Source organism: Neolamprologus multifasciatus, chromosome 11 (genome assembly GCF_963576455.1).
Source record: "Neolamprologus multifasciatus chromosome 11, fNeoMul1.2, whole genome shotgun sequence".
In the NCBI taxonomy this organism is placed as follows: Eukaryota; Metazoa; Chordata; class Actinopteri; order Cichliformes; family Cichlidae; genus Neolamprologus; species Neolamprologus multifasciatus.
This window is the reverse complement of record NC_140449.1, coordinates 27,871,720-27,898,807: the sequence shown is the minus strand read 5'-3', so window position 1 is coordinate 27,898,807 and position 27,088 is coordinate 27,871,720. Positions and strand designations below refer to the sequence as shown.

General features: G+C 38.4%; 1 protein-coding gene across 1 annotated transcript; it reads left to right on the top strand.

Moving 5' to 3' along the window:
- Nucleotides 1-341: 341 nt before the first annotated feature.
- nagpa (N-acetylglucosamine-1-phosphodiester alpha-N-acetylglucosaminidase) lies at nucleotides 342-26,599 on the top strand. The gene is made up of 12 exons (XM_085176578.1): nucleotides 342-530; nucleotides 3,784-3,989; nucleotides 4,153-4,420; nucleotides 6,468-6,607; nucleotides 8,521-8,629; nucleotides 11,938-12,066; nucleotides 12,236-12,441; nucleotides 13,973-14,020; nucleotides 14,356-14,484; nucleotides 16,690-16,821; nucleotides 20,274-20,355; nucleotides 23,492-26,599. Exons 1-12 carry the CDS (start codon nucleotides 448-450, stop codon nucleotides 23,757-23,759), a joined length of 1,800 nt encoding a protein of 599 aa, XP_085032704.1. The 5' UTR covers nucleotides 342-447; the 3' UTR covers nucleotides 23,760-26,599.
- The last annotated feature ends 489 nt before the right edge of the window (nucleotides 26,600-27,088 follow it).

The following is a 27,088-nucleotide window of genomic DNA, read 5'->3' as shown; positions in this document are numbered from 1 at the left end:
CAATAAAATAGCCAGCGCCCGTGTTGTTAATTAATTTCCATTGTATATTTGAAATATAAAATATAAAAAAATACATCTGATTTGTTAATTAGGTATAAAAGTCCTAATTCAATTGAACTTATTGTGGTTACCGGTAACACCACCGGATATGGCATGACCCTGCTGCCAAAATAAGAGCCGGTATCCTATACTCACATTTACCACAAATAGTTGATGATTAAAATAAGGGGAGATTCTGTTTGTTTTTGAATGATTTACGAACATATTACAAAACAGACATGAAATAACTTTCATATCTATTCTTCTGACAATGATGTGCAACATAGCAACCATTATTTTGAAATTTAGCAGGAAAAGGGGTCTGTCGTGTGTTTTCTGCTGGCTTTGATAAGGATGTGGGATCCACGGGAGGAGACAGGAGTTTGACAGGCTAATTTTCCTCTTCATATGGCAACAGAGTCGGTGAAATGTACGTGTGTCTGGCTGCTGTTGTGGCTCTGTGTCCGGCTGTCCCAGACCACAAATACCCGGTAAGGCGCTACTTCCTGGTTGAGCTAACCGTTATATATAGTCAACTGCTAACTAACTGTTGTTAGCCAAGAATAAAGATTAAAAGAAACGTGTCTTCTTCATTTTCTTTTTCTGGTTAAAAAAATCACTTGAGGTAGGTGGCTGACGATATTTCGGGATGAAGTTGACTTAATGTACAGTGTTTAATTACCTACACGTCAGCATACAAACTTAGGTAAAGTCACTTGCCAGCTGTTGGGCAACAGTGTCCAATGTTTAAAGTCTTATCAGAAGAGTCCAGAGTTTACTATTCACTCTTGCGGCTATTCACTATTAACCGCAAATACAGTACGTAATTTAATGTGCTTATTTAAATACACCTAATAATAAATAATAACAGCATTAACAAACACGTGTAAGTCATTTGTGGTTGGCTCGATTGAATGTCTTCACACTAACTAACAGTGTTCTTTACACTTAACTTTTCCCGTGTTTCTGTGATTGCAACTGTACATAATATTTATTTAACCCAAACTTTTGGTCACAAGATGAGCCGTCATGTTTTTGGTTTCATTTAACACGGAAGTTGACCGTTGGAGAAAAATGTTGACGCAGTTGGATTTATTGGCCACAAGACGGCGCTGATGTATTATAAACTTGAAACTTAATTTGGATCAGTTTTGATATTTGACAGTAGCAAGTAAAGCCTGAATGTCATTCTTTTAGCCAGAAACGTTATGACTTCTCCTAAAATTAACCAAAATACACAAAATTTACAGAGATTAAACACTCTCTGAAATGGAACCACCTTTGCTTTGAATGCACATACTGATTTGCAATAAGAAAGTTTTATATTCTATATTTTAATGTTTAATTAATTTAATTAATTAATTAATTAATTAAGAGGTAAAGGACTGTGTTTAGTGGTTGCAGTGGTTATATATTGGTTATACAATAAATCCTAGTAGTTCTAGACATTCCTAGCACAGCTCAACTGGTATTATGAATGCACTGTTATTATTAAAGATATCTGCAAGAAATAGTTAAATAATATTATTAGAGTTTCAGTTAAATACAGCAAAGGAACAGCACTAGTGGAGGTTACAAATTATTTTCCTATGCCTCGGACAGTGGACTCATCTCTATGCTTGCCCTGTTAGACTTAACTGCAGCATCCACTGACCACAATGTTTCACTACAGAGATTAGAACATACTGCTGGTATTAAAAAGAAACTGCACTGGAATGGTTTGAAACATATCTATGTGCAGTACTATCCATACATGCTTGTAATACTGCATACATAATCTTTGCTATGCAGTTGATACCCAGCTATATTTATCTGTGAAGCCAGATAACGCGTTTAAGCTACAGGCACGTCTTACATACATAAACGCCTGGATGTCCTGTAATTTTCTTTTCCTAAATTCAGAGAGAACTGATGTAATTAACCAGATACTCACCTAGCAACACTGTGAGAAATCTTATTGCCAGGATATCTCCTTCAGTGCTCACATTAAACAAATGTGTAGGTCTTCCTTTTTCATGTAAGCAATATCTCTAAAATTAGAGACATCCTGTCTCAGTGTTAAGCTGAAAACTAGTTAATAGATTCTAGGTTGGACTAGCTTTTTTTTCTCTTCTCTTCCCCAAGTGGTTGTGGGGTTTTTCCTTTCCACAATCTCAAAGTGTTTGCTGATAGGTGGTCGCTTGAATGTTAGGGTTTTCTCCTGAATACTGCAGGATCTTTACCTTACAGTATAAAACAACTTGATGTTATTGTGCATCGACACTATAAAACACACCTTAATGAAGAAACTAGTGGTAGATGTTAGGAGGTCCAAACAGGTGGTTTGAGAAAGAACATTTATGGCCCTTTTAGTGGAAAAAATACTGGCTACAGCAAAAGTTCTCAGTAGGGAGGGTTCATTTCAGCCAGGTTGGTTCACATGCAAACTCAAATGGTGGAAAAACTGCCAGCTGGCCAGTGACATCGTTTTTATTGGCTCTGGGCCATCAGGCTATTGGTTTCATTGAAACCTGAATAAAAAATATAGTTAAAAGGGCCAAAATATTCTTACTGGGCAGTGGGCATACATACAAGTTATTTGTTTTGTATATATACTTCAGAATATAAGAATTCTAAGAAACCAAATTAAGGAGTAAGAGTTTAACATTCAAGTAATAATGGGATCTTTGAAGATTTAGAAGGAAAAAAAACAGGCTGCGCATGGACTATTTTTGCATGACCCGGAGCAGAAACCACAAATCATCACTTTTGAAAACACATTCCTTCATGTGATGAAACTGATTTGACCAGCTAAGGCTGTGATGAAATTTGCTCCATTAAAATATGTCCTCACATGATTTATTTGTTTAAAGATTAACACGCAAATGCGTTTTTTATTTCCACAGCGTCCCTAAGGGGAAGGGGTTTTTGTAGCTCTTATTTTTGGAGATGTGGGAATGTTTTTCTTCCTCACAGAGAGCCAATGGGACACACTGAGCTACTAAAGGGTTTGTTGACATTGCATGTTGGTGCAGTGGATATCAGGATTTGTTATTTTTGTTGCTTTTATTTTTCTAGCGAAACTGCAGCATCTAATATTAGTCGAGGTGTCTGTTTTTAACACATATTTGTTGGCTACTAACTAATGATTACTAATGATTTCAATAATTGTATTTTTATTATTATTATTGTTTTGGTTATAAAAGCATGGAGCCCTTTGTAATCTCAAAGAACCCCTAGTAACATTCAATTTGCTGGCATTGATCAAAAAAACTGTCCAGAATAATATGATATGTGATAGGTTGGCAGTATATGACAAAACAAAGCACCAGAGCTTTGTTGTGAGAAGCTGGAACTAGAAAATGTTTGGCATTTCTGCACAAAAACGTACACAAAGATTCAGTTATGTCTTTATATCAATGAAGGGATTAACAGGTCCGTTCATTTATCTGTTTTTTTTCCCAGTAAAACCTTTTTCAGTCTCCAGACAGTCTTGAAAGAATTGTGATGGAACATTGTCCAACTATCTACTAAGTTCACTTGAGAAATGTTATTTCTACATTGGCCTTTGTGTAGAGACAGGGTGTTTCCTTTGTCTGTCTATAGGTAGAGTTCTAATATACAAACACTTGGGTGCAACTTGGAACCAAAGGCACACCCACACACACATAAAATGTTTTTGCATGCAACACCTGCCACAGTTGGCACTTTCTAATTGACTTTTGTCACTTTCAATTAAGACCAACAACTCTTCTCTCGTTGCAGAGAGTCTATGGACGATGACATCCTGCTGCCCTACACACAAGGCCACGGCCCCTCCCACTCTCATCGCTATGTCAGGGATTGTCAGCCCATCATTCATGGCAACACCACCTATGAGAGCTGGGCTTCCAGTAACCGCAGCGGGCAGCCGGTTGCTGAGACCAAGTTGTTTGTGTCGAATATTCCGGGGAGCTCCAGAATTGTTTATGGTTAGTGATGACATCATAAGTTAAAGGAACAAAAAATAATATCAATCTCTGGTGTTTGATTTATTGATCCCTCCCCCTTCATCTCAAAGTGTTGGCAAGAATCCTTTATTATATATCACTGAAGATTCAATTTCACCTCATCCTGCTGCGGCTTTCTTACCAGGACACATGACAGTGGTCAACGACCCCCTGAGGACGGTGTCCGTGTTGGAGCCAGGGGGGCCAGGCGGCTGCGAAATGAGAGTGAGGGCAACAGTACGAGAGACGGCTGAAGCGGCTGAGTGCCTGTATGCGCAAAATGCTGGTTTCTTCAATACAGGAACAAAGGAGTGTCTGGGAAACGTGGTGAGCAACGGCAGGGTGGTGCGGGACAGTGGAGGACTGCAAAATGCCCAGTTTGGAATCAGAAAAGACGGCAGCCTAGTGTTTGGGTAAGAAATGCGGCTTGAAAATGTAAAACAGAGAAATCCGTTTCAGTGATTGTTGATTCACCATTAGATCATAGCCCCAAAGACAAAGGATGAGTTCATCCAAATACTCAAAGATATCTGCGTGACCAGACGTGATCCGAGGTGAGGTAATGTTTTATATGCAGTTTTACAGACAGACAGCACGTTGTCTCCTCTGACAGGTGTGTCTCAAATACCGTTTCTGTCAGGCATCTGTGCTTTATATGGCCGACTGCTGGATATTTTCCTAAAAAGATAAAAATCCTAAAACAAAGGAAAAAGATGTTTGTGTCAATCCAATTTTATATATAGCACCAAATCACAGCAACACTCACCTCATGGTGCTGTATATTTAAAGGCATAGACACTACAATAATACAGAGAAAACCCCAACAATCAAACATCCTGGTATGAGCAAGCACTTGGGAACAGTGGGAATGAAGAACTCCCTTTTAACTGGAAGAAATGTCTGGCAGAACCAGGCTCAGGGAGGGGCAGCCATCTGCTACAACCAGTTAGGGGGGGTGAAGGGAGCGAGACAGGACAGAAGACACGATGTGAAGTTACCAATAATTGTAGAATTACTGCTAGATTGAGCTCTCAGATTACAATATTCAACGTACAAGCCAGCATTTATTTTTACAAGGTACAGCCCACTTTCACGGTTGCATCAGTGTTTTCAAGCAGCCAGAAACCACACCGTGAATAAAAACAAACCTCTTTCCATTCCCTCTTTGTTCTTATCTGTACCTGACATCATGGAGCTAAAATATCTTCTCACCTCTGCCTCTGATACTGGCCTCTTTCAGGTTTTGTCCCAAGTAATGCACTTTTGCAATACAGTGACTTCCTGTTTGCATAACTTATAACCTATGCTCTTTTTTTTTTGATGTGAAAAACAAAAGAAGATGAGCTCATGTCTGAATCACTCACTGATCTAACTAGTGTTTATCATTGTAGCATGTTAAATCAGTGGAAATACATTAAACTATCATCAAATTGTTGTAGAAAAAGAAAACTGCATATCTTTACATTAATACTTTAAAGAGATTCACATTAAAATTGAACTAGAAGTTAAATAACACTCATATGTGAAGCCACCACATTTTCCTCGATGAACAAAAACAAACATCTGCTCATCGTCTATCTTTAAACCATGAAGTACTCTATGTAACTTGTTTGTTTGATAACTGAGGTCAGAAATGCACATGATGCAACATGATGTGGTTTGTGTTGTAGGTCACACTCCCAGGGAGCGAGTGGACCTCAGTAAAAAAAATAACCTGCTCACAGTCCTGCTTGGGCCCTTTGTGCCATCCATGACCTGTCAGTCGAGCTCATAATAAACCTACCTCTGATTTAAAATAGGACGCATTGCTTCGCCCACAAAATGACAGTTTTGGGTCCTAGTTTGAAGTGACTGTTGGGCTGTTTACACCTCCAGATAGAGCTGAGCTCAGTTTTTCTTTGTAGACACAGTGTCCAAAAGTTCAGTAGCCTTTGTCTACTAAACTAAATCAAGTACAGAGTCCAAACAGCTGTTTGCTGTTTGATATGACTAATAGGCTGTTAGATAACTGAAGTGTTGATGTCTGTGTGTGGGTTGTGTTGTTTTTTTTGGGGGTTTTTTGTTTGTTTTTTTTAGAGATGCATCAAACAGCTACAGCGAGTACAAATGTGGGAACCACCGTGCTATGCTGTTTTAACATTATCCCTCTAAGTTAACAGAAATGCTGTTAAAGTTAATAAAGCTGCCTGAACCTAAAGTGGTAAAAAAGAGGATTTGTTAGTAGTCGTAACACAAAAGTAAAAAAATATTCTTTGTTTTCTCTGGGGTGCATAAAAAACTGTGCAAATTGATGTCAGACATTTCAGCCTGGACTAAAGTAGAGGATTACCTACCAGCATTATTTATCACCACAAATATCAAATATAGAAACATGAAATTATAATATGTACTACAGTAGTATTATATTTATTTTATTATTTATATATTTTTTGAATTCCTTTCTCCCCTCTTACCATTCAGGTATCTATCTCAGGATGACGTTTTGGATCAGTCCAATCCGTTTGTCCAATTAGTCAGCGGGGTGGTGTGGTTACTGAGAAGCGGCAAGATTTACATCAATGAGAGCATTGAGGCCGAGTGCAACAAGACACAGGAAACAGGTAATGATGCAAATCCACATCCAGCTGGATTCATTTCTTTGACCACATGTATGTATAAAGGTTTTCAATCGTAAGATTTTAGGATTTGAGAAATAGAGATATTTATAAATCTTGTCACGGTATACTGATATTGATGGTGACTAGTTATTAACTGAAGTTAAGCAAATGAAAGTAAAGGTTGATTCTGACTGGTAGAATTTTTTTAAATGTTATATGGATATTGCAGTATTATCTGTAAAATTAAGTCTTATTCCTCGATACTTGCATAGTGAAAATTTGATATTAGGACCATCCTAACCCAGATTTTTGGTTACGTTAAACTGTTACATAAAAGGATCCAGCCCGTCAGTAACCCCCCCCCCCCCCCCCCCCCAAAAAAAAAAAAAAAAAAAAAAAAAAAAGAACATTTCTCAGGATTTCAGTTAAAAAAACAGAGTTCATCTGGAGGTAATTTATTTTAGATTACTCTCTGCTTGTCCAGCATCATTTTCTCTGACCTTGGAATTGTCTGGGGCTTATTCGATCAGATTCAGTAACTAACTGGCTAGAGTACTTCAGTACTGGCATAACCCAGTGGCCTGTTCATAATGCCCACAATGTCTTTACATTTATAGACAGCTAATTCTTTTACATTGTCTGTGCTTACACTCTCTGTCTTCACTAAAATTAACAGCTGTTATCATGTGTGTAGACCCACGTTTTCTAAATCTAGCTCTGAACTAACACAGGGGGGTGTGGCATGGCGCCAGATGATAAACATGACACGTCTAGAGTCATTTGTCTTACACAAAGAACAAACTAATCCTAAGCCACTATAGTCGTTATTAAAGTAATTTTTATTTTGTCTTATTTAGCCTTATCTATCAACCCATAATTTTTTTTCAAGGCTGAATTTATAACATGGAAAAATATAGAGCAGTGCAAGAGACATGGTGCAGCCTTTCATGTGTTGCCCATTAACAGCCAGTACACTACTATATGTCTCTGTGTACCAGCTAGCTGGAATAAGTAGTAGTTCTCAGTATTGACTGATAGATATTAGTAATGACTAAATGTAATGGCCAAAAACCACATTACTCATCAATGTCATGCAGCTTGCCTTAATTTAGTTGTATATAGGGAACACTTACAGTAACCTTAAGTGTTGGAGCACCTGGCTCCCAGAAAAAAATTCAAAGGTCACGACCTTATTGTCTCAATAGCTGCTGCCTTGTTCCTGTAGCCAACAGTTGATCACAGTATTTAAAGCTTTACGGAACTGAACTGGCACCCTGGATTGACCCTTAAATCAAACCATACTGAAACAAAAAGTGATTTTAAACATTGTTTTGGAGCAAAGACACAACATAATATTTTTATCAAATTTTATTGGTCATTCTAATAAAGGTAATTGCTTTTTCTTCATTCATTCAGTTAAATGTTTGGTCTTGTTACTTGGGATGTATGCTTAAGTGGAAACCCTATGATATAAACTACACTGTAACTCGACATATTTCTGGCTAATTTTCACTGCAGTTTTTGAATTGATCAGTGAGAGAATAACAATCATCATCTCACTATAAGGAATATTAATGTCAGCTTCAACATAAGGACTCACAAATGTCAGCAAATTCCTGAAAGGACATTGATGAAACTATCAGTATGGATGTGAGGGGTGTACAAAGAAATGGTAGAACTTGAGGGAAAAGTATGTTGGCCCCCAAAAACAACAAAGAGTAGGGACCCAGGAGGGAATAGGGAATATAAAACGCAGGGACATGACCACAAGGTAATTGACACATAATGCACCAAGCACAAACATAAATGCCAGCAGCAACGTTGGGGACTTACATATTACGTTGTAGGCTCTACAAGCATTAACTGCAGAAGTAAATTAATCATAATTAAAAAAGCATTTTCTCATATTTTCACAGGGGGTTTCCGCACTTTTGTGGATGTAGTTTCAGCGAGGACGGCAGTGGGCCACGATGCAGAGGGAAGGTTAATCCTGTTTCATTTTGATGGACAGACAAAAGCACGAGGGTAAGAAAAGGAAAGGAGATAAACAATGTTTACAATGCTGTTTTCTTTTTAAGAAATTTGAAGCAAGAAGTAGTGATGAAATTGAAACAATTTGTTTTAAAATTTACCACACAGTGAGTGGGAAGCTATCTAATCTCCAACCATTAGAAAAGAAACTGCAGACACGGGTGTAAATGTAAGAAAAGAGTCAATTTATCCTGTTAGCTTAAAGTGATTCACTGGTGTTTGAGTCAACACAGGATGTCCCAAGTGGGAATTTAATATCCAGGAACCGATTTCACACACAGTGAAGAGAAAAACAACCTCCATGTACGTTGGAATGTCTCCTGTTTACTTCAGCTCATTGAAAGACTTGACATGACCATGAAAATGACATGTTGACTGTTTGCATATTTTCCACCTGCTGGCTTTCTAATGTTGAGACAACGCCAGTCTCTGCGATTCTTTTGGTCCTGGTAGAGATCACGCTGACAAATTACCTAACGACCGTCTAACAAAGACATTTTGGCTGATCTGGGCTCAGTGAGCAGCCCTAAGACCCTCTCAAACTTTTCACAACAGGTACTGGTTTGGCTGTAAGGTATCGCAAACATTTTGCAGCAACATCCTACTGATCAGTTTTTATTTTCTGATGACTTTCTTTTTTTAAACCATAAAAACAATGAGAAAAATGGAGGGAATTATTGTCACAACACCAGGGTATAGCACCGGGTTTTATAAATGTAGGCAAGGTTGCTGCATTGTTGTTTTGTTGTCAGTCAGTAAAACTTCACACTGTTAATGGCGAGGTTGAAGAGGTGAAGACTTCTGGCCGTCAAGGACAAAAGGTTCAGAAATAGCCAATCAGCTTTGAGCAGAAACAGCCAAGTTAGCACTGAGCAGCAGTTTCCAGAGCCTACAAAGGATTAGATCTGCTTTTGCCTCCCCCAGGAAACAAACAAAAGAAAGAAGACCCTCAGGGATGGCTCCTGAACTCATAGCGCACACAAAACCCCCAGAGGTATTTTGGTGGGAAAAGGCTTAAGAAGACACATCACGAATGTAAACACATGCTCAAGTGTAAACACACAAAACACACATGAACACAGACAGCTTATTCGACCTGCTTGTTTCCTGTCTTGTAGGTTTGTTTTGACAACAAAACATCTTTTTTTTAGAAGCAGCAACAGTAAAAATGTGTCCACAAACTCTGATATTTTCACAAGATGCAAAAAAAAAGGTTGTTTCAAAATATAGCTGTTAATTATAGATTAGTTTAATCAATAACAACATCTCAGGACAGCATTGAACAACAAGATGATGGACTAATGCAGGTCGAGGTCATTTGGAGGCTGAAAAATAAAAACAAGCTGACAGTGAATGTAGTAAACAGGGGTTCTGGTAAACAGAGATCCGATAACACTATCAGGCTTATATTAGCTTAACCCTCTTAGATACACCAATCAATTGCATTGATCTAATTTTCCCTCCACCTTTAATGCTGTGACCCCACAGACCTGCACTGACTTCAGATATTCTATTGTTGTGTTTATGATAGGGGTTGGAAAAGCACAACAATCGGACACGTCTGAACATGTCTGCTGCCCTCTGTATATCTCTGCTCAATATAGGGCCACCTCCCACTCAATAAAACATGAAAAAGTCAGGTCGAAGGAAGCTGTGACCTCAGAAACTGACCTCTAGTTTCCATGAACGACATGCTAGTTCTTTGAAATTCTCAACTAATTCTAGTGGAGGTTGCCATAGATGATCAGCCAGTCAGACACTTAATCTATGATTATTTTCATTAATTATTAATTAATTAATCATTCTGAGTTCATTATGTGATGCATTGATTAGCATTGAATTGCGAGATTGTCTCTTAACTGTGAAGAACCACTTATCCACAGTACAGTGGCCATTTTTGGACTTTTCAGCCTAATCTCTACACGCGATTGGTGAAATAATCAGGCGTCTGTTTTAGAAATTTGGCCAGACAAACCCGAACATAAAATAAAGTCCTTAAATGCCAACAACATGAAAATATTTGACTGCAGTGTTTTTGACTCATTGCCTTTTGAAGATTTTGTGTTTTGTATATACTTTATTTCTCATATTATAGTGCCATTGTCACCACGATGATGGTAAATCATACTGAGTAAATGAAAAACAATATATTTTGGTATTTGTTCTCTTGTATTAATTCTGACACAAGCAGGTCTGCATGCTCTCATGATCAAGAATATATTTCTCTCCAAGGACTAAAGAGATTATCTTTAGTTATCATTTATCATTTTTATCTTAATCTGCATAATCTTAATTATTTGCAGAGTTTAATGGTTGTTTCATTCCATTTAGATTAACAAAACAAAAGTTAAGGCAGACTACTGAGATGAGGTTTTGTCATCTGTTGTCACAGTTTCAATTTTAAAGTTACGTCATCTACAGCATCCCACACCTTTCTTTTCTTCTCTAGCCTTGAATCCTTGAAAAGACTCACTCTTTTTAAGTTTGGCAGGCAGGTGACACATGAAAACCTGTGGCAAACTGTAACTCCACTAGAGTTGCTTGCATAATTCACAGTGGAAAATAATGGACTTTGGTGCAGGCCCCCAGGTCATCTTCTGTCTGAGGCAAACCATGATAGCTCCTCTCCTTTAAAGGACACTGTGTATTTAGGCCAGCTGTCTTCTGCATGACTGCCTCTCAAAAAAGATTTAAATGACAGAGGGGGGCTTCTGTGGACACACACACCCAGAGCTACCGTGTACCCGAGGTGACCATATTAAGTATATCCCCCTCCCCTTGTTGACATCATACAGAATCAAGATCAAAAACACTGTTTGCAAAAGACAAATTGGAGACTAAGCTTTTAGATAGCTTTTAGAAGTAATTTCTACTGTCTGAAATATATGATCTTTGACCAAAGATGTTTGAATGTTTGTATACAGTTATTTGAGATATTCTTGTAAATGGATATCTGTTTTGTTTTATTGTTTTTGTATGTGGGGATAAGTATGCAATGTACAGCAGCATATATCAAGGAATTTATAGCCCAAGCTAATGCAACACCCATGCATGTTCGTTTCCATACAATACACAAAGCTGAATCACTCATGCACAAGATTTTGTGAAAGAAACATGGTAGTTACATAATTACAAACACAGAACCAAAAAAAATGTAGACAGACAGAACAGTAACAGATGCACCAGGCTGTTTGGCAGTCACTGATTCTGACATGCTGCCAGTATGACTAAAGTCCTCAACATTTCTATGGACACAATGTTTGTCTTCAGTTTTTTCAGTGCTGCTTTTTTTTTTAACACAGTTTGAGTCTTTGGGAGATGGCTGATTTCCTGAAGGAGCATGGAGTGATCAATGCCATTAATCTGGATGGGGGCGGATCTGCCACCTATATTAAAAATGGCGTTTTGGCCAGCTATCCATCTGATCATTGGTGAGTGAGTTGTCCCTTCACACTTGTGAAACTTTACACTTACTTTTTTATTCTCCAACATTTAATGTTAAAGTGTGGATATAGGTGTAGAAGATAATTAATAAATGGTTGATTTTTTTTTTTTTTTTTCTGTCCTTCCATGCTGTCAACACATCTCCTTCCCTCCCAGTGTTCCAGATAACATGTGGCGCTGTGAGCGAAAGGTCTCCACCATCTTGTGTATCCATAAAAGACTATGCCAGCCAGCAAACTGCAGCGAGCACGGTGACTGTGTGGATGGACACTGTCAGTGTCATGATGGTTGGCAGGGTGCTGCTTGTGACTCTTTGGTGTGTCAGCCATCAGCTTGCCGACCCCATGGCATCTGTACTGCCAGTAAGTATGAAAGTGCTGGTAAAGATAAAGCAAAATAGCAGGATTACTTATAGTACCGTAATTCTAAACCTTTAGCCCTGTAAACATGTCATCAGTGATGTACTGAATTTGAGTTTTAAAGCTTTTAGTGCAGTTGCAGCTGGTTTAAGAGTAATCTTTGTCCAATGTCTGGGTATTAAGAGTACAGCCTTTAAATATTTCCAGTCATATTTGTCAGATAGGAGTTCCCCTGTGCATTTAGGACAGTATTCATTATGTGTGTCTACACTTGGTTGAGGAATACCTAAGGGTTCTCTATTGGGATCCATTTTTTTTTTTATATATGCTTCTCTTGGGGTCTATTTTTTTTTTTTAAAAAACAACATCTCCTTTCATTGCTTTTTAGAGGACCTACAGATAGGTGTACACATTACACCTATACTGACCTCTTTACACTGACTTGCAGTCCATTTCAGGATCCAGTTAAAAATTTGATTGGTTCTTTTTAAGAGTGTCAGTGATTTGGTGCCCCCTTACCTAACAGAACTTTTGAGACAGCGAAATCCTAGCTGAGCACTGAGGTCTTTGATATCATAGATCCAGGCTTAAAATCAGAGGCGATATAGCCTTTTCAATGGTGGCTTCTAATCTTTGCAACAACAAACCTTTTCACATAAGAGCTGCCCAGTCTCTTAATCATTTAAAAACACTGTGAAAAACCTACTTTTTCTAGCTTGCTTTTGGGTCTAGTTGAGGAGCCAAAAGTACTCTGGCTTTTATTATGCAAAATACTTAATTTCTTTGTTTTATTTGATTTGTAGTGTGTGTATATATATATATAATTGTTAATTTTGTGACTGTTATACATAGGGTATATTTTGCATAACTTGTACAGCACTTTGGTCAACTGAGGTTGCTTAAAATGTGCTATAAAAATACATTGAACTTGAATTGACTTAACGTAGGAGCATAGATTGTCTATAAAAGATGTAGCCGCTATGATGTAAGTGTTGTTCACATTTTGATACCTCAGTCTTACCGTTTTGGCTGCTGCTATTTGAGTGTTTTGGGCCCAGAAGTTACCACATATGGACAAGAGGGTTGAGTGCTAAGTTACCAGCAAACGCTAGCAAGCTTGGTTGGCAAGCTGCCACAATAAACAGTACTTTTGAAATCCGCAGACATGGATATCAGCTAAGTAGTGCAAAGTAACAGACTAATAAAATGTAGAATTTCAAAACTGAAGTCCAAACTTCACAAACATAATTAAAAAGTCAGATGACTCCAGTTAACAGATGTGAGGTCTAGCTGACAATGATTATCAGCTCAATGTGTAAAGACATGCTCCAAACTCCAGAATCGGATACAAACTGCAGTTTGACTTGAGTGGTGGAAGCGTAGAGCAGCACAGTATTTACAGTCATATATCAAGCCTGCCTAGAGGGGATTATTATAAGTGAAAGATCAAACTTCTTGTTTTCCCCACTGATTGTTGACTCATTGTTTGTCCTCTGTGATTCATGTCTTTCTGTCTGTTCCATCTGTGTTGCAGATGGCTGTGTCTGTGATGCTGGTTGGAGAGGAAAGAACTGCAGCCAAGGTAATCAAAAGCCTCATCTAATCACACGTACGCAAGAATGCAAACACATGTTTTTGTTCTTCTATACACATACGCAACCTCATTAACTTTCACCAACACCAGCCTCTAATGGTGAGTTATGGTTTGATTAAATATGGCATTTTTCCCACCCGTGTGGGTCTGTTGGTCATCCCACTGCACCTTTACATGTTGTTGTTTTTTTCATTTGTGTTATATTTTGTTTAAATGTGTATGTATGTTCACACATTGTTTGATTGCTGTCCTGTGACACAAAAATAAAACACGCTCCTTACATGAAACGTCTCTGTTGTTTTGTTTTGTTTTTTTGTTTGCAGAGTGCCTCGCCGGTTTCTATGGTGACGGCTGCAATCAGACCTGCTCCTGTGTTAATGGCGGTTCCTGTGACCCCGTCCACGGACGCTGCACCTGCCCTCCAGGTTTCCATGGCAACTACTGTGAGCAAGGTAGAGCTATGCATGCTAAATGTCACTTCACCCAGACCTGTTGAAAGTCACTCGGAATTTTAGTGGAAGTAAAAGGATTTTCTTTACTATTGTGTTGAACTATTCCATGTATGTTCTGTCACATGTGTTGAACTGCAACTTGATTTCCATCCATTTTTATTTATGCTGTAGAAGGAAATCATTAACTAGACCTTTGCTGTGTTGGCTAGAATTCACACCACTTAATACAAGGTAGTTTTATGTGTCACATGTGGATCACACTATGGTCTTCAAGGCATGGTCAGGTACGAAGCGGCCAAAAGTGTGCCAAGAAAATATTCCTCACACCATTACACCACCACCAGAAATAGAGATCATTGATATAATGCAAGATGGATTCATGCTTTCAATTGTAACCTTACCATCCAAATGTAACAGCAAAAACTAAAAATAATCAGACCAGGCAGCATTTGTCCAATCTTCTGTTGTCCAATTTTGGTGAGAAGGTGTAAATTGTAGGCACAGTTTCCTCTCCTTGGGAGGAGTAATGGCACCCAGTGTGGTCTTCTGCTGCCGTAGCATATCTGCTTTAGAGTTCGACTTCTTGAACATTCAAACATGCTCTGCTGAAAACCTTGCTTGCAAAAAGTGGTGATTGGGGTTACTGTTTCCTTCGTGTCAGCTCAAAGCACTCTGGCCATTCTCCTCTCATATCGGGCATCAAGTAGGCATTTTCAAAAAGAGAACCACTGCTAACTAGAGCAGGGCGATATGACCAAAAATATTTATCACGATATACATTTGAAAATTTGCGATAACGATATAACTGACAATATAATTGACACTAGACAAAATACTTTACAACTCCTCAACTTTATTAGTGCAAAAAAAAAAAGTCAATGTATTTTCACTTAAACAAGCAGCTGGTTTTTTTATGTGCATTAAAGTTATATAAAAATTTAACAGTGCAAATGCAAATTCCTTGCTGACAGTTTAACCAAAAGGCATTTCCGGTGGAAATTGGCTGACATATCCTCAGCATAACCATGTATAATATCCACAAAACTTTAAAAAGAGGTTATACACACACAATACGGTAATATTATGTTGAAGCACAGTAGGTATCACTCTGCGAGGCTCCTGCCTACGATAGCTGTAATGCTCCGACAAGCCATCAAGCGGTGCAGCTCCGTAGCTTAGCAAAGTTGTACTAAAACATTTGACAGATTTTCGAGCGCCGTGTACCATATAAAATCATTTTGAGGTCAGTAAACACAACCAGAATTCATACATAAGGCCCACTGGATTATAAGGGGCACTGTTGATTTTCAGAAAAATCAAAGGATTGATTTTAAGGGTGCCGTATTTTCCAAAAAACACGGTAATAATGACGGCCCGCTAGCATGCTCTACCAAAAATAGTGCTTTGTTGTGTATCTGATGGACGAAAGCTAAACCAGTTCCACACCACTGAAGTTGCAACATTTTTACAAACCAATTCTGGTTCATCTGTTTCATTCAACGATCTGCTTTCGTCCTTCTCATTCTCCGCCATGTGCGTATGAAAACAAAGGCACTGCGCATGCGCGTTTTACCCATATTCTACCGCGATATTTCATTTTCTTATCGTTGCTCAACATTATACCGGTATTACCGTGAACAGTATGGTATGGCCCAGCCCTACTGCTAACTGGATATTTTCTCATATTCAGAACAGTCTCTGTAAAGCAGACAACCATATGTTTGTGTGGGAAAATCCCAGCAGATCTGCTCTTTCTGAAATATGCAAATCCACCAGTGTGGCACCAAACTGCCTTTTTCCCTACTTTTATACTCAGTTTTATACTCAACTTCAGCAGCTTGTTGTGACCATGTCTACATGTCTAAATGGACTGAGAGGCTGCCATGTGATTGGCTGACTATATATCTGTATTAATGAGCAGTTGAACAGGTGTATCACAAAAAAAGTCTGAGTGAAGTCACTCAATAACCTTTTTGTTTTCATTCATGCTTTTATTTTGGCTGTAAAAATGAAACGGGTATTAAAACTTTTCAGAACTTATTTAAAAGATCCGACGATTAAACTTGATTGAACAGAAACAGAGAAAAACCAACTTGACGACCATTTCAGTCACAAAATGAACCATTTAGTTTGCTAAATTTGTTTGTTCTTTATTTAAATATTAAAAAAATGTAAATTCACTTCATTTTTTTCTCTTTCTTTCAGTGTGTCCTCTGGGTTTCTATGGTCTGTCCTGTGCTCATGAGTGTCAATGTGAGGATCGGTGTCCATGTGACCCACAAACAGGAAGCTGCAACACCACACTGCCAGGAGGCACCAACTACACCTTACACACAGGTACAGACCAAGGTTATTAAAGTTAACCAAGGTCATTTTTTTTAAAGCTACATAAAGCCTGGAGTGGAAACAATTTTTTTTTTTACAACCGCTGGTTAGGTGCATACGTTTATTTAGATTTGAGATGTCTACACAACACGTTGGCACGGTGGTTAGCACTGTTGCCGCACAGCAAGAAGGTCCTGAGTTCAATTCCAACATCAGGCCGGGGTCTTTCTGTGTGGAGTTTGCATGTTCTCCCCATGTTTCCGTGGGTTCCCTCCGGGTACTCCGGCTTCCTCCCACCGTCCAAAGACATGCAGCTTGTGGGGATAGGTTAATTGGATAATCCAAATTGTCACTAGGTGTGAATGTGCGAATGAATGTGAGTGTGAATGGTTGTCTGTCCCTATGTGTTAGCCCTGCGACAGACCTGTCCAGGGTGTACCCCACCTCTCGCCCTATGACAGCTGGGATAGGCTCCAGCGCCCCCCGCGACCCTGAAAAAGGATAAGCGGAAGCGAATGGATGGATGGATGTCTACACAACTGTGAGGCAATTTGATTTTAAAAGTGTTTCTATTGTGATATCTTCTACCTGAATTTTACCATCAGACTGAAAATAAAGTAAACTGAAAAGAACTTCTTGAAATAAAAAGAATGCACACAAAGTTGTTACAAAACTGCAATAACTCCTGTGCAGACCCATATATAGGCACACATACTGCTTGTACACACAGGGTCATATGGTGGTTGATGGTAGAGGTAAAGAGATGAACGAAAGCCTGTCCTTAAGCTCTCATGCAGCTGGTGATTAGCTGCAGGGGTTTTCACGTGAATGAACAGTTTGAATTTTTTTTTCTATGCACAGCGCCTCTGTTCCTTCCTTTTCCCTCATCCCTAGCCTGTTCATTACACCATAACTAATTATTAATTATGTTGCGAGCTGTGAAAGCAGGAACATTTATGGTTGTTTTTGTAGAGAATTTGAAGTGAAACAAGATGCAAATAACTCAGTTTCATCTCCTTTGCCTGCTTTCTTTTGGGCAAAATTCACAGCCAACATACAAGAGCGGAGAAAGATGAACTAAAGTATTATTTAATAGATGCCTTCTGACCAAATCACAGCAAGTAGCAACCTTTTAAAGCATGTGGTTCCACAGGGTTGGAGACCAAATCTTTTGTTTAACATACTTTGCTGTTTCACTGTATCACATTTCAAAATGTGGTCATCTGTACTGTGTTTCAGTGCAACTGAAGTCCCACTGTGGTGTTTCTCATTTACATTTGTCTTCTTTCTTTCTTTTTTTTTCCTGTTAAACAGCTGAGCAGATATTAAATACTGATTTGCCTGCTGCCCATAAGGACTACACATGTACACATTAACCAGCTGTCAGTCCCTACAGCTGGTTACTTTGTTTCAAATAAATTTCCATTTGTTGATTCAGTCATTCTCTATCCCATCTCCTTAAAGTAGGGTGAGATACTCACACAGTGAACATAGTGTAAGAAAGAATATGTGTGAGAAAAACAGTCAGTGTGAGAGGAGACACTAAAGTAATGTGACACTATGTAAATCAGCTTCAGTATGTGTGTGCCTGAGGAGAAAAGGCAGAGATGGTGTTTATCATTGTGTTGAAGTGTGCATATTCTCACATGAGCAAATGATTCAATATTTGCAGAGAGCAGATGTAGAAGCAGCTCTGTCTTTGTTGCCGTCTGTCTAAACAGAGGAGCACCGTGTCAGCTCATCTAGGAGGACTGGAAATGTTACTCACCTGCATGTCAGCTCTCAAAACTTTCCACTGTAACTCATACGGTTATGTCTTTCTGCTCTACAATCTGTTTTCAGAATATTAGGTACATGTAGCCAAAACTAGTACAGTGAATATCCTCATAAAAGTTAGTAATGTTCAATCATTGTTTATTTGAAAGAGGCTTTAATTCCACTTTGCACTCTACTTGTATTACATTATACCCTTTAATGTTATCATTATCATTGGTGTTGTTTTTTGTGGGGAGTTTTCAGCTTTCCTTTTTTTTCCCTTAAATCCTATCCTCTCAAGCACCATTTTGAAAAATATTTCCACCCACACGAACATATTAAAACACAGTGTCAAGGGCTGTGAAGAGCATACCATAGCAGCAACAGATGGTAATATGACCATAACTGTATAGAAATCCTGGCCAATCAGACGCCTGGGGCAGGAAGTTATTATATAAACAAAAGATGGTGCATAGAGGAAGAAGCGAGTCTTGCATTTGCATTTGTGCGCATGTGTCCGCATTCTTAAAAAAATGCAGATAATATCGTTAACAGAAAAAGTATTTTGTCTACGTCCACCATTGCACAAAAGCAACACATAAAAATGTGATAAAGCCACACACCTTTGATGTTACATGATGTCATTGCAGAACAAGTTTCTGATAATCTTGACCCTATAACGAGTTTTCAGAAATGCCATTTTTTGTGACCTAAAGCACTGTTTATGTGGCCTGACAGGTCTGATATTTTACTTACATCATGATATAAATAGACTTTCTGCAATTATCTGATGTTTTTTTTACTGCTTCTGTTATGTTTCTAATAGAAACAACAAAAACAGAAAAAATTATCTCTGATAACGCTGTTCAAAGTTCAAACCACAAACCTACGATTCATATCTACCAAATGGCCTTCCTACCTTCCTAACTGCATGCTCTAACTATCCATCCCTCCAGTGTTTTCAGTCTCGTGACAACACATCTAAAGCTGTGTGCTACATGGGAGAACGTGAAGCTTTAAATACTGTCTTCAACTGATTCTGTTAACATTTTCCAAAGTTGACTTATGATATCAGTGTTAAAGACGTAGTAAATTAATATTCAAATACGTCTCTCTAAGCAGTTTAACTCATTGGTCGATGCAATATTTTATCCAACAATAACTTATGAGATGAGGTCTGTAGCAGGCATCGTGTGCACAAAGCCAACACAGAAACACAAACCTCTCCCCAGAGGTGCACAGGAGTGGGAGACTTAATTCAGAAATACTTTTTCTAAGAGTCATAAGTTGGCAAAATTTAGTGTGACTTGCATATAATTATCTTTGATTTCTTGCCTTTGTTTCTGATTACTGATTTACATGTCCAACTACATCAGTGATAGTCTGAATATCTATAACTGCGCTGGAAACCTGAGCTGCTAATAACTACTCCAGTATCCCTTTAATGGTGACAGCCTGTAGGTTAAATTTCACACAGAGCTGATATAAAAGTAGGCCATGCTGCTCTATTTGGAAAAACACCAATTTGAAATCCAAGGTTTGGCTGTGGAGATTTCAATTACTGGTGGAGCAGCCAGTGTAATTGTGGCTGAAGTCTGGGTTAGAAAATTACCTTTTCATGCAGGATGGGATTAAAAACACTGACCAGCCACGGCCAGTGTCCTCTGTCATTTACTTGTCTCTTGTTCTTTTTCCTCACCTCACCATAGCTGGACACTGCCTGGCTAGAAAGATGTTTATATCTTGGAGGCGAGAAGAAGACGCTTACAGAGAGCGGCCTTATTTTACAGAGTAAGTGTCAAAGGTCACACAACATTAACCCACCCTCCCCTGTCACCTTTCACCCTTCTGTGCATCTTGAGGTCTTTTCAATAAATTGTCTTCCTTTTAAAAAATAAAGTGGTTACATTTTGCCATTTTGATACTATTTTTAGCATCGATTTCAGCTCTCGACGTAGTATTAATGTGTTAAATAAGAAGGAATATGAATGGGAATGAGGTTCAAGAATTCTTATTCACTCACACTGGCAGCACACAGAACCAAGAACTTTTAAAAAGCTGTTTGTGAAATCTAAAGCTTTGGCCATGTTCCATGTATATATGGTATTGCTATGTATTCAGAAAATACAGAAAATTACAGATCCTGTTAATAAGTGATCCAGTTTTTTCCTCTGCTCTAAATACTGTAGTTCAGTTTAATAATAATAGAAAACATCTGAAGCAGCCCAGACCCGCATTTGGCTTTTTCTCTCACACTCTCTCTTTTACATGTAAACAAGGCATGTAAAAGACACTCTGGGGGTGGGATGCATTCACTGGCCTCATTACTTTTCACATGGAAGTGAGGGATTGTTAGTTGTTGCTATGGTTTCTAATGTTTGGTCACTTATGTAGGAAAGGACACGTTTAAAAAGAACTAATCCCTTTAAACCTTATTTGTTAAAAAATTGGACATGTTCCAATTTGTTATATTCAGCAGTAGTCAAAGTGCATGTCAGCGTTGAAATCCCCTTCCCCCAGGGCCTTCCAGATGGGGCTGTTTTTGTCATTCATTTCTTGTAACTTTCCAAAACCAACTCCCACTTCAGGCAGGGATCGATCAGCTGCGACAAAGTAGGTGGAGCTCTGTTATCTTTAACTGTTTCTGTCCCTTATCATCCAAACAAGCATGTGAAGGAGATACTGACTCAAGACCACGGTAACAATAATACCACCAACTTTTCAGTCTGGCAGTTAAACTGATTAGATATATGCAAATGTTATGCACAGTCTTATTGAATATTAAACAGTTTTTAACCTGCCTCTCACAAATAGTGTAAAAATCTGCCAATTCAAACATGCAGAGCTCCACATTATGATGACCTCTTTGTGAATAAGAAGGCAGCTGAAAGTAGCTTTTTAAAGCAAGTGAGCAGTCGTCCTGCACGCAGCTTCCTCCAGGCAACTGCCTCAGTACTGACAGAAAGTTTCTAGTGGTCAGAAGAAACCCTTAGCAGACTATCTCATGTTGTGTGCCACATGTGAGAAATGTCTCAGACTTCTTCTCACGGCTTGTTGCTTTTTCCTCTCACTACTTACTATCAGACAAGGAAAAGTATTTGTATTTGCACTTAACGTCTTTTTATGTGCAAATACAAAATGCTTATTTTTCAGTTTTAAGTGAATAAAGGGACTGAGTTTACTTTCACAAAGGGTTTTTGCAAACCAGTGAGCAAAGCCACTGTAATAAAAGCAGACTGTTCATACAATGTATTAGTAGTGAGGTACTGCACCCTGTTAGCTTTAGTAGTTGCTTGTCTTGACAATTTATTTACATCCATTGCACATCTGCAGCCAGGTTACAACCAGGTTTCCACATAAGTTTAACTGCCCCCCCACCCCCCTTCTTTTTTTAAAAGGACCGCTGGTGTTGAGAATAGATTCCTTAATGTACATCAACGTTAAAGAGAATATAGTTGTGATTGCTTGCAACATTATAATATTGTGGTAATGGGTGTAAGGATACAAAATAGAAAATAGGCCTGGGATGGGAACAAAGAACTGAGGTGCAGGGCAGGAGGACAATCAACCCCCACCCCCAGGGCATGAAGCAAGAGTTACTGAGGGTGAGGGGCAGACAAAGGGTAAATGGGCACTACCATAGAAGGAGATGGGGGTCAGAGTGTCAGCACCCTTGGCCACTGTACTAGTGTATTTCCATTGTGGGGGTGTTTACTGTAGGGGGAGGAGACCAGAGGGTTATAACTGTAACTGTTGTGTGGAGTTCTTTAGATCAGCCTTTAGCATAGGACTGCATAGGAATGCAGTGTGCTGATCTCCAGATGCATCTGTAAGAATAATGGGTAATAGAAGGATTGTGTAAAACATGGAAACATCTCAGCGTGATCTCTACCAGGACCAAAAGAATCGGAGAGACCGGCGTCGTCTCAACACTAGCCAAGTATACAGGTGTCCACAGTCTTATAGGCTTTTTAATGTGTATATATAAGTTTGCATAACAAAGACTTCAGGCAAGGAAAATGTTGCTGTAGTGCGATTGAAGTACAAATCCTGTTTACACAGAACTGACACACATAGTTCTTTTGTAAAATTCACTGGAGCTGAAATGGTTAGACATTTGTTTTTTGTTTTGATTGGTCACCAGACATTTAATGGGCACGCATTTTGTAATATACAATAGTTCCTAAAATGTTTGGACTCTTGGGTGAATAAAACAAGTAATAAAGATATAAGTAGGTGCTTCAGGAAATGATAAATGTATTACACTATATTCTACATATTCTACATAAACAGAAGGCTAACAAATTAGTTAAGGAATTAGATACATTGGAAAAATACACTTTAACCCTAAAGCAGCTATTTTAGCAACTGATTTGGTTTTTACCAACACTTATAATCCAATTAGTAATTTTTAATTACTACCCATAACATTTTCTTTACATATAGTAAATGTTTTAAAATAGTCTAAATATAGTTTTCTCAACTGATGTCCATCAGCTACATTGTTTCCATTGTCACTTTGGGCATTAAATCTCCCTGCAGCAGTAAATCTTGCTACTGTAGGACTGTTAGCGGTTCACTATAAAATACTATAAAAGTGGAAAGTAACAGTAAAATCAAAACATTTGATGTTAAAAAAAACATACACATATTTCCCACAACTTTATATTATCCCTGCCACACAAGTGGGTCAGTTCCTGTATGAAAAGCTGTTTAAAGTTGTAGGAGAAGGAGAAACTGCACAAGTACAAATACAGCTGTGGACATAATTGAACTCAGTCACTCAGTAAAATCCAGTTTTAAAATGAAGGCACACTGTAAGGAAACCTTGCTTGCTCTCATTACAGTGAGCCAGTGAGTGCTTTGTACTGATACATGTGGCTTCTGGATTCATCATTGAAATGATCTAACCTCCTCCACTCCTCAGGCGAACGTGGCTGATCATCACCCTCACCCTGGCTACTGTCCTCTCAGCCAGCCTGCTGGTTCACCTCGTACAGGCCTGCCGTGCCGTTTCAGTGGCATCTCACTTTCCCGAGCGCAAGGATTATTCGTACGTCCCTCTGAACAACATCAACGGAGTCACTTCATGTGCCAGAGGCAACTCTCAGAGAGCTGAGAAAGAGGATTTTCAATTGGAGGACTCGGACTCTCAGGATGAAATTTGGTCTTCCTCACACTCAGGGCAGTCGTAGCTGTCAAGAGGACCAAGGATAGTGAGTGAAGACAGTTATTGCACAAAAAGACAACGCTGAACTCGGTAATCCTCTGCTTTATTTGCTCTTCTTATCAATGATAGGTTTCTATCAACACTCCTGATAAAATGAAACTGAAACTAAAGGACAAAGCACAGCAGCTTTATTGCAGTCTTTAACCCACATACATGCCTAAGGTTTTTGTTTACAGCTATGGAACTTGATCAGCAATCTGAATGTCTCCATTCCAGCTAAACTCCAGCAAAACCACAACTTGAAAAGTTGTGGTTTTGTGAAGAACTTTAAACTGTTGTCAGGAATCTGTATTACAAGATCGCATTAATGGGTTATCTCACTTAAATGTCAGTTAATTATCTTTCCCCTTAGTATAAAACAGATATTTTTTCATAGCTGACTTTTTAGAATCAGATTTAATTTGAACACATCAGCAGTATTTTTAAGGTCAGTGAAGCTATGTAACCAAAGAACACCCAGACTGTTGAGCTTACTTTACAGACAATTTTTAAACAAGATGATAGAGTTTACTCAATTTGCACTGAGCTCCATGTCTGAATTTCAAATATCTATAAGATAAATGTGAATAATCCCTTTGAGTTTCTGTGTAGAAAGGTGCCAATTTTATATTAAATGTTATTAAGAAAATTATTACTATGTCATTTATAAGCATAATCACCCAGAGTGTATTTATGAGATGATTTATTTTTGTTTTAAGCAAAATAAAGTAAATATCACGTTTTGGTTGTTCAAAGTAGAAATCATTTACTTTTGTTTCTATGTTCACTTTCAACCTAACACAGTTGTCAGGGCCATTATACTCGCTGCTCTTGCACTCAAACAGCACCATTATGGAAAAGCAACGTCATCTGGTCGGTGTGTTAGCATTTAGCATAGTAGCGTACTAATATTGTATGCTAACTGAAACACCACCATAAAGACTGACTGCTACAGTTGTCAGGAAAAATAAATGACTAAAAGAGTTGACCTTTTAGAAAATCTGGCTGCAAACACAGTGAGATGTGTTTTAAAGCTTCTGAGTAAGCTAGCAAAAAGATCTTGAGTTTTAACTTGTGCTGGTACTATAGCAACTGGTCTTTAGATTCTTCATTACCAGGCTTTAACAATAGTGTTTTGGCCACTGACTTGTTGGTTTTGTGGTGTCTGAACCAATCATATTTAGACAAGACGTTATGGTACTAAGTTGTAAGCAAGCAGGCTTGGTTAGCAAACTGTATCCATAAACTGTAATACATTGAAACAGAAATCCACTAATTACTGCTAATTAACAAACTTTACTAAACTAAAACGTCTCTCACGAAAACTGAAGTGCAAACTTTTTGGACAGCCTCTATCTCACAAGAGACCATATTATCCAATAGCATGCATGAATTTATACAAAAGTAGCAACAGTACTCAGTTCAGATCCAGTTCGATGATTTGATCCAGAGCTAAAAATGCTTTTAATGTTGTAAAATTGGACATTTTAACATGAAAGTCTTCTGGAGCCAGCCTCAAGTGGCCATCAGAGGAACTGCAGTTTTCAGTTCAGCACTGGAGTTTGCAGGCTCACTGGTATACAATAACATTTTTTAGCAATAGCCAAAAAGTAAAATCATCTTGTTAGCATGCTAACACTATTGTATTAGTGTCCTGTGTTATATAAAGATTGTGTTTGCATGGAATTAGCTCTAGAAGTGACTTCAGTTGGCTGTTTGGGAAAAGTAAGTCTGACCACCAAAGTCAGTGGGATTCTGGGGATTCTGAGAGGAATCCACCCAACATTCATCAAGACGGTGAACCAACAGGAAAACAGGCTTAGCTTCTTCTGTTGCTAGATGTTTTGTGAAACTTATATTTCCTGTTTTCTTCATTCTGCACTAACTGTCAAACAGCACAAAGAGAAGGCACTGGGTCATGTTGATGTTTTAATTAACTGTTTATGGAGTGATTTTATGCATTATGCTAACTGTTAAAGCCTATTTTGTAGACGCAGTTGTCTTTTTTTTTCTCTCACTGACTGGCCTTGTCCTGTCTTTGTTTATTTGTTGTTCTATATCAGCATTGTGTTTCCATGAGGAAACTCTAGTGCTGCTACACAGTGACAAAGTTTTAACTGTGCAGAGATAAACAGGCTGAACCTTCACCTGCAGGTGACTGGAGCATACAGTTGTCCTCGGACCTTAACCATGAGCTGCTCACTTGTCACTTTAAATAACTTTGTCCTACTTTCACTTTTACATTTTTTTTAGTGATGATTTTTTTTTTAACTTGTTCTGAGTTTCCTATCTTCAGCTTTTTGTGTGTTGCTTGAATGCTTCACATTTTATTTGGCTTTATTTGAGAAAATAAGAGGGAATTGAGGACATTTGTATTTCTGCTCTGTAAGACAGTCTAAATGCTGGACTTAGGATTTTCTATTAATAAAATACATTTTTCACTCTTTATGGGAGAATCTATTATTTCTCTTCCTTCCCTGGGAAACATACTGTAGCTCCGGAAGGCATTTTCTTTCTCTAGCAGTCTAACAGTGACATGAGACTTTCATTATTTGCGGGCTCTGTATATATTTATGGATTCTTTATTTAATTGCCAAATTAATTATTTCCTAAGGCAGTTGCAAGAAACTTAAATGCAGTTCTAATTATGTTCAAAACTCACGGTCCAAAAGCATCCACAAAGCAATCAAAGGGCAGACCAGTTACAGGAGAAGGCAAAATATATAACTGGAGCCAATTCAGGCACAGTCCCCTTAACTTATGCAATCAAATGTAAACTGATTACAGAAGGAGTAGAAGGATAAAGCAGGACTAACAGGAAAAATATTTGAACTAGTTATGTAGTTCACCATGGCGCTGTGGGGATCTGTGTATTATACCATCAGCTGAAGCATTGGGTCACCACTCATATGACATCTGGACACATAAAACACGCTACAAATACTCCACCACTTACAAGTGCTGCATTAGCTACTCTTACGTGATCTAAACCACACAAATTGCAGTCATCATGCCGTTAGACCGACACACTGTTGCATAATATACACTGAATAAAAGGTGATATTTGCAATAACAGAATGCTTTCTCCTTCAATGTTTACTGATTGCAACTGCAAAGTGAAGAACACCCTTTACACCTCAGTGTGGCAGTCACAAAGATGAAATAAAATCAACACAGTATACCAAAAAACAGAGGACACTAAGTCCTTTATACACTGCCACTCTGGTATGTGGACACCAGTGTTGTCAGTTTATTTACTTGCATGTTAACTTATGCAACCAGATCTTACAAATGTAGGCATCAAATTTACTGACA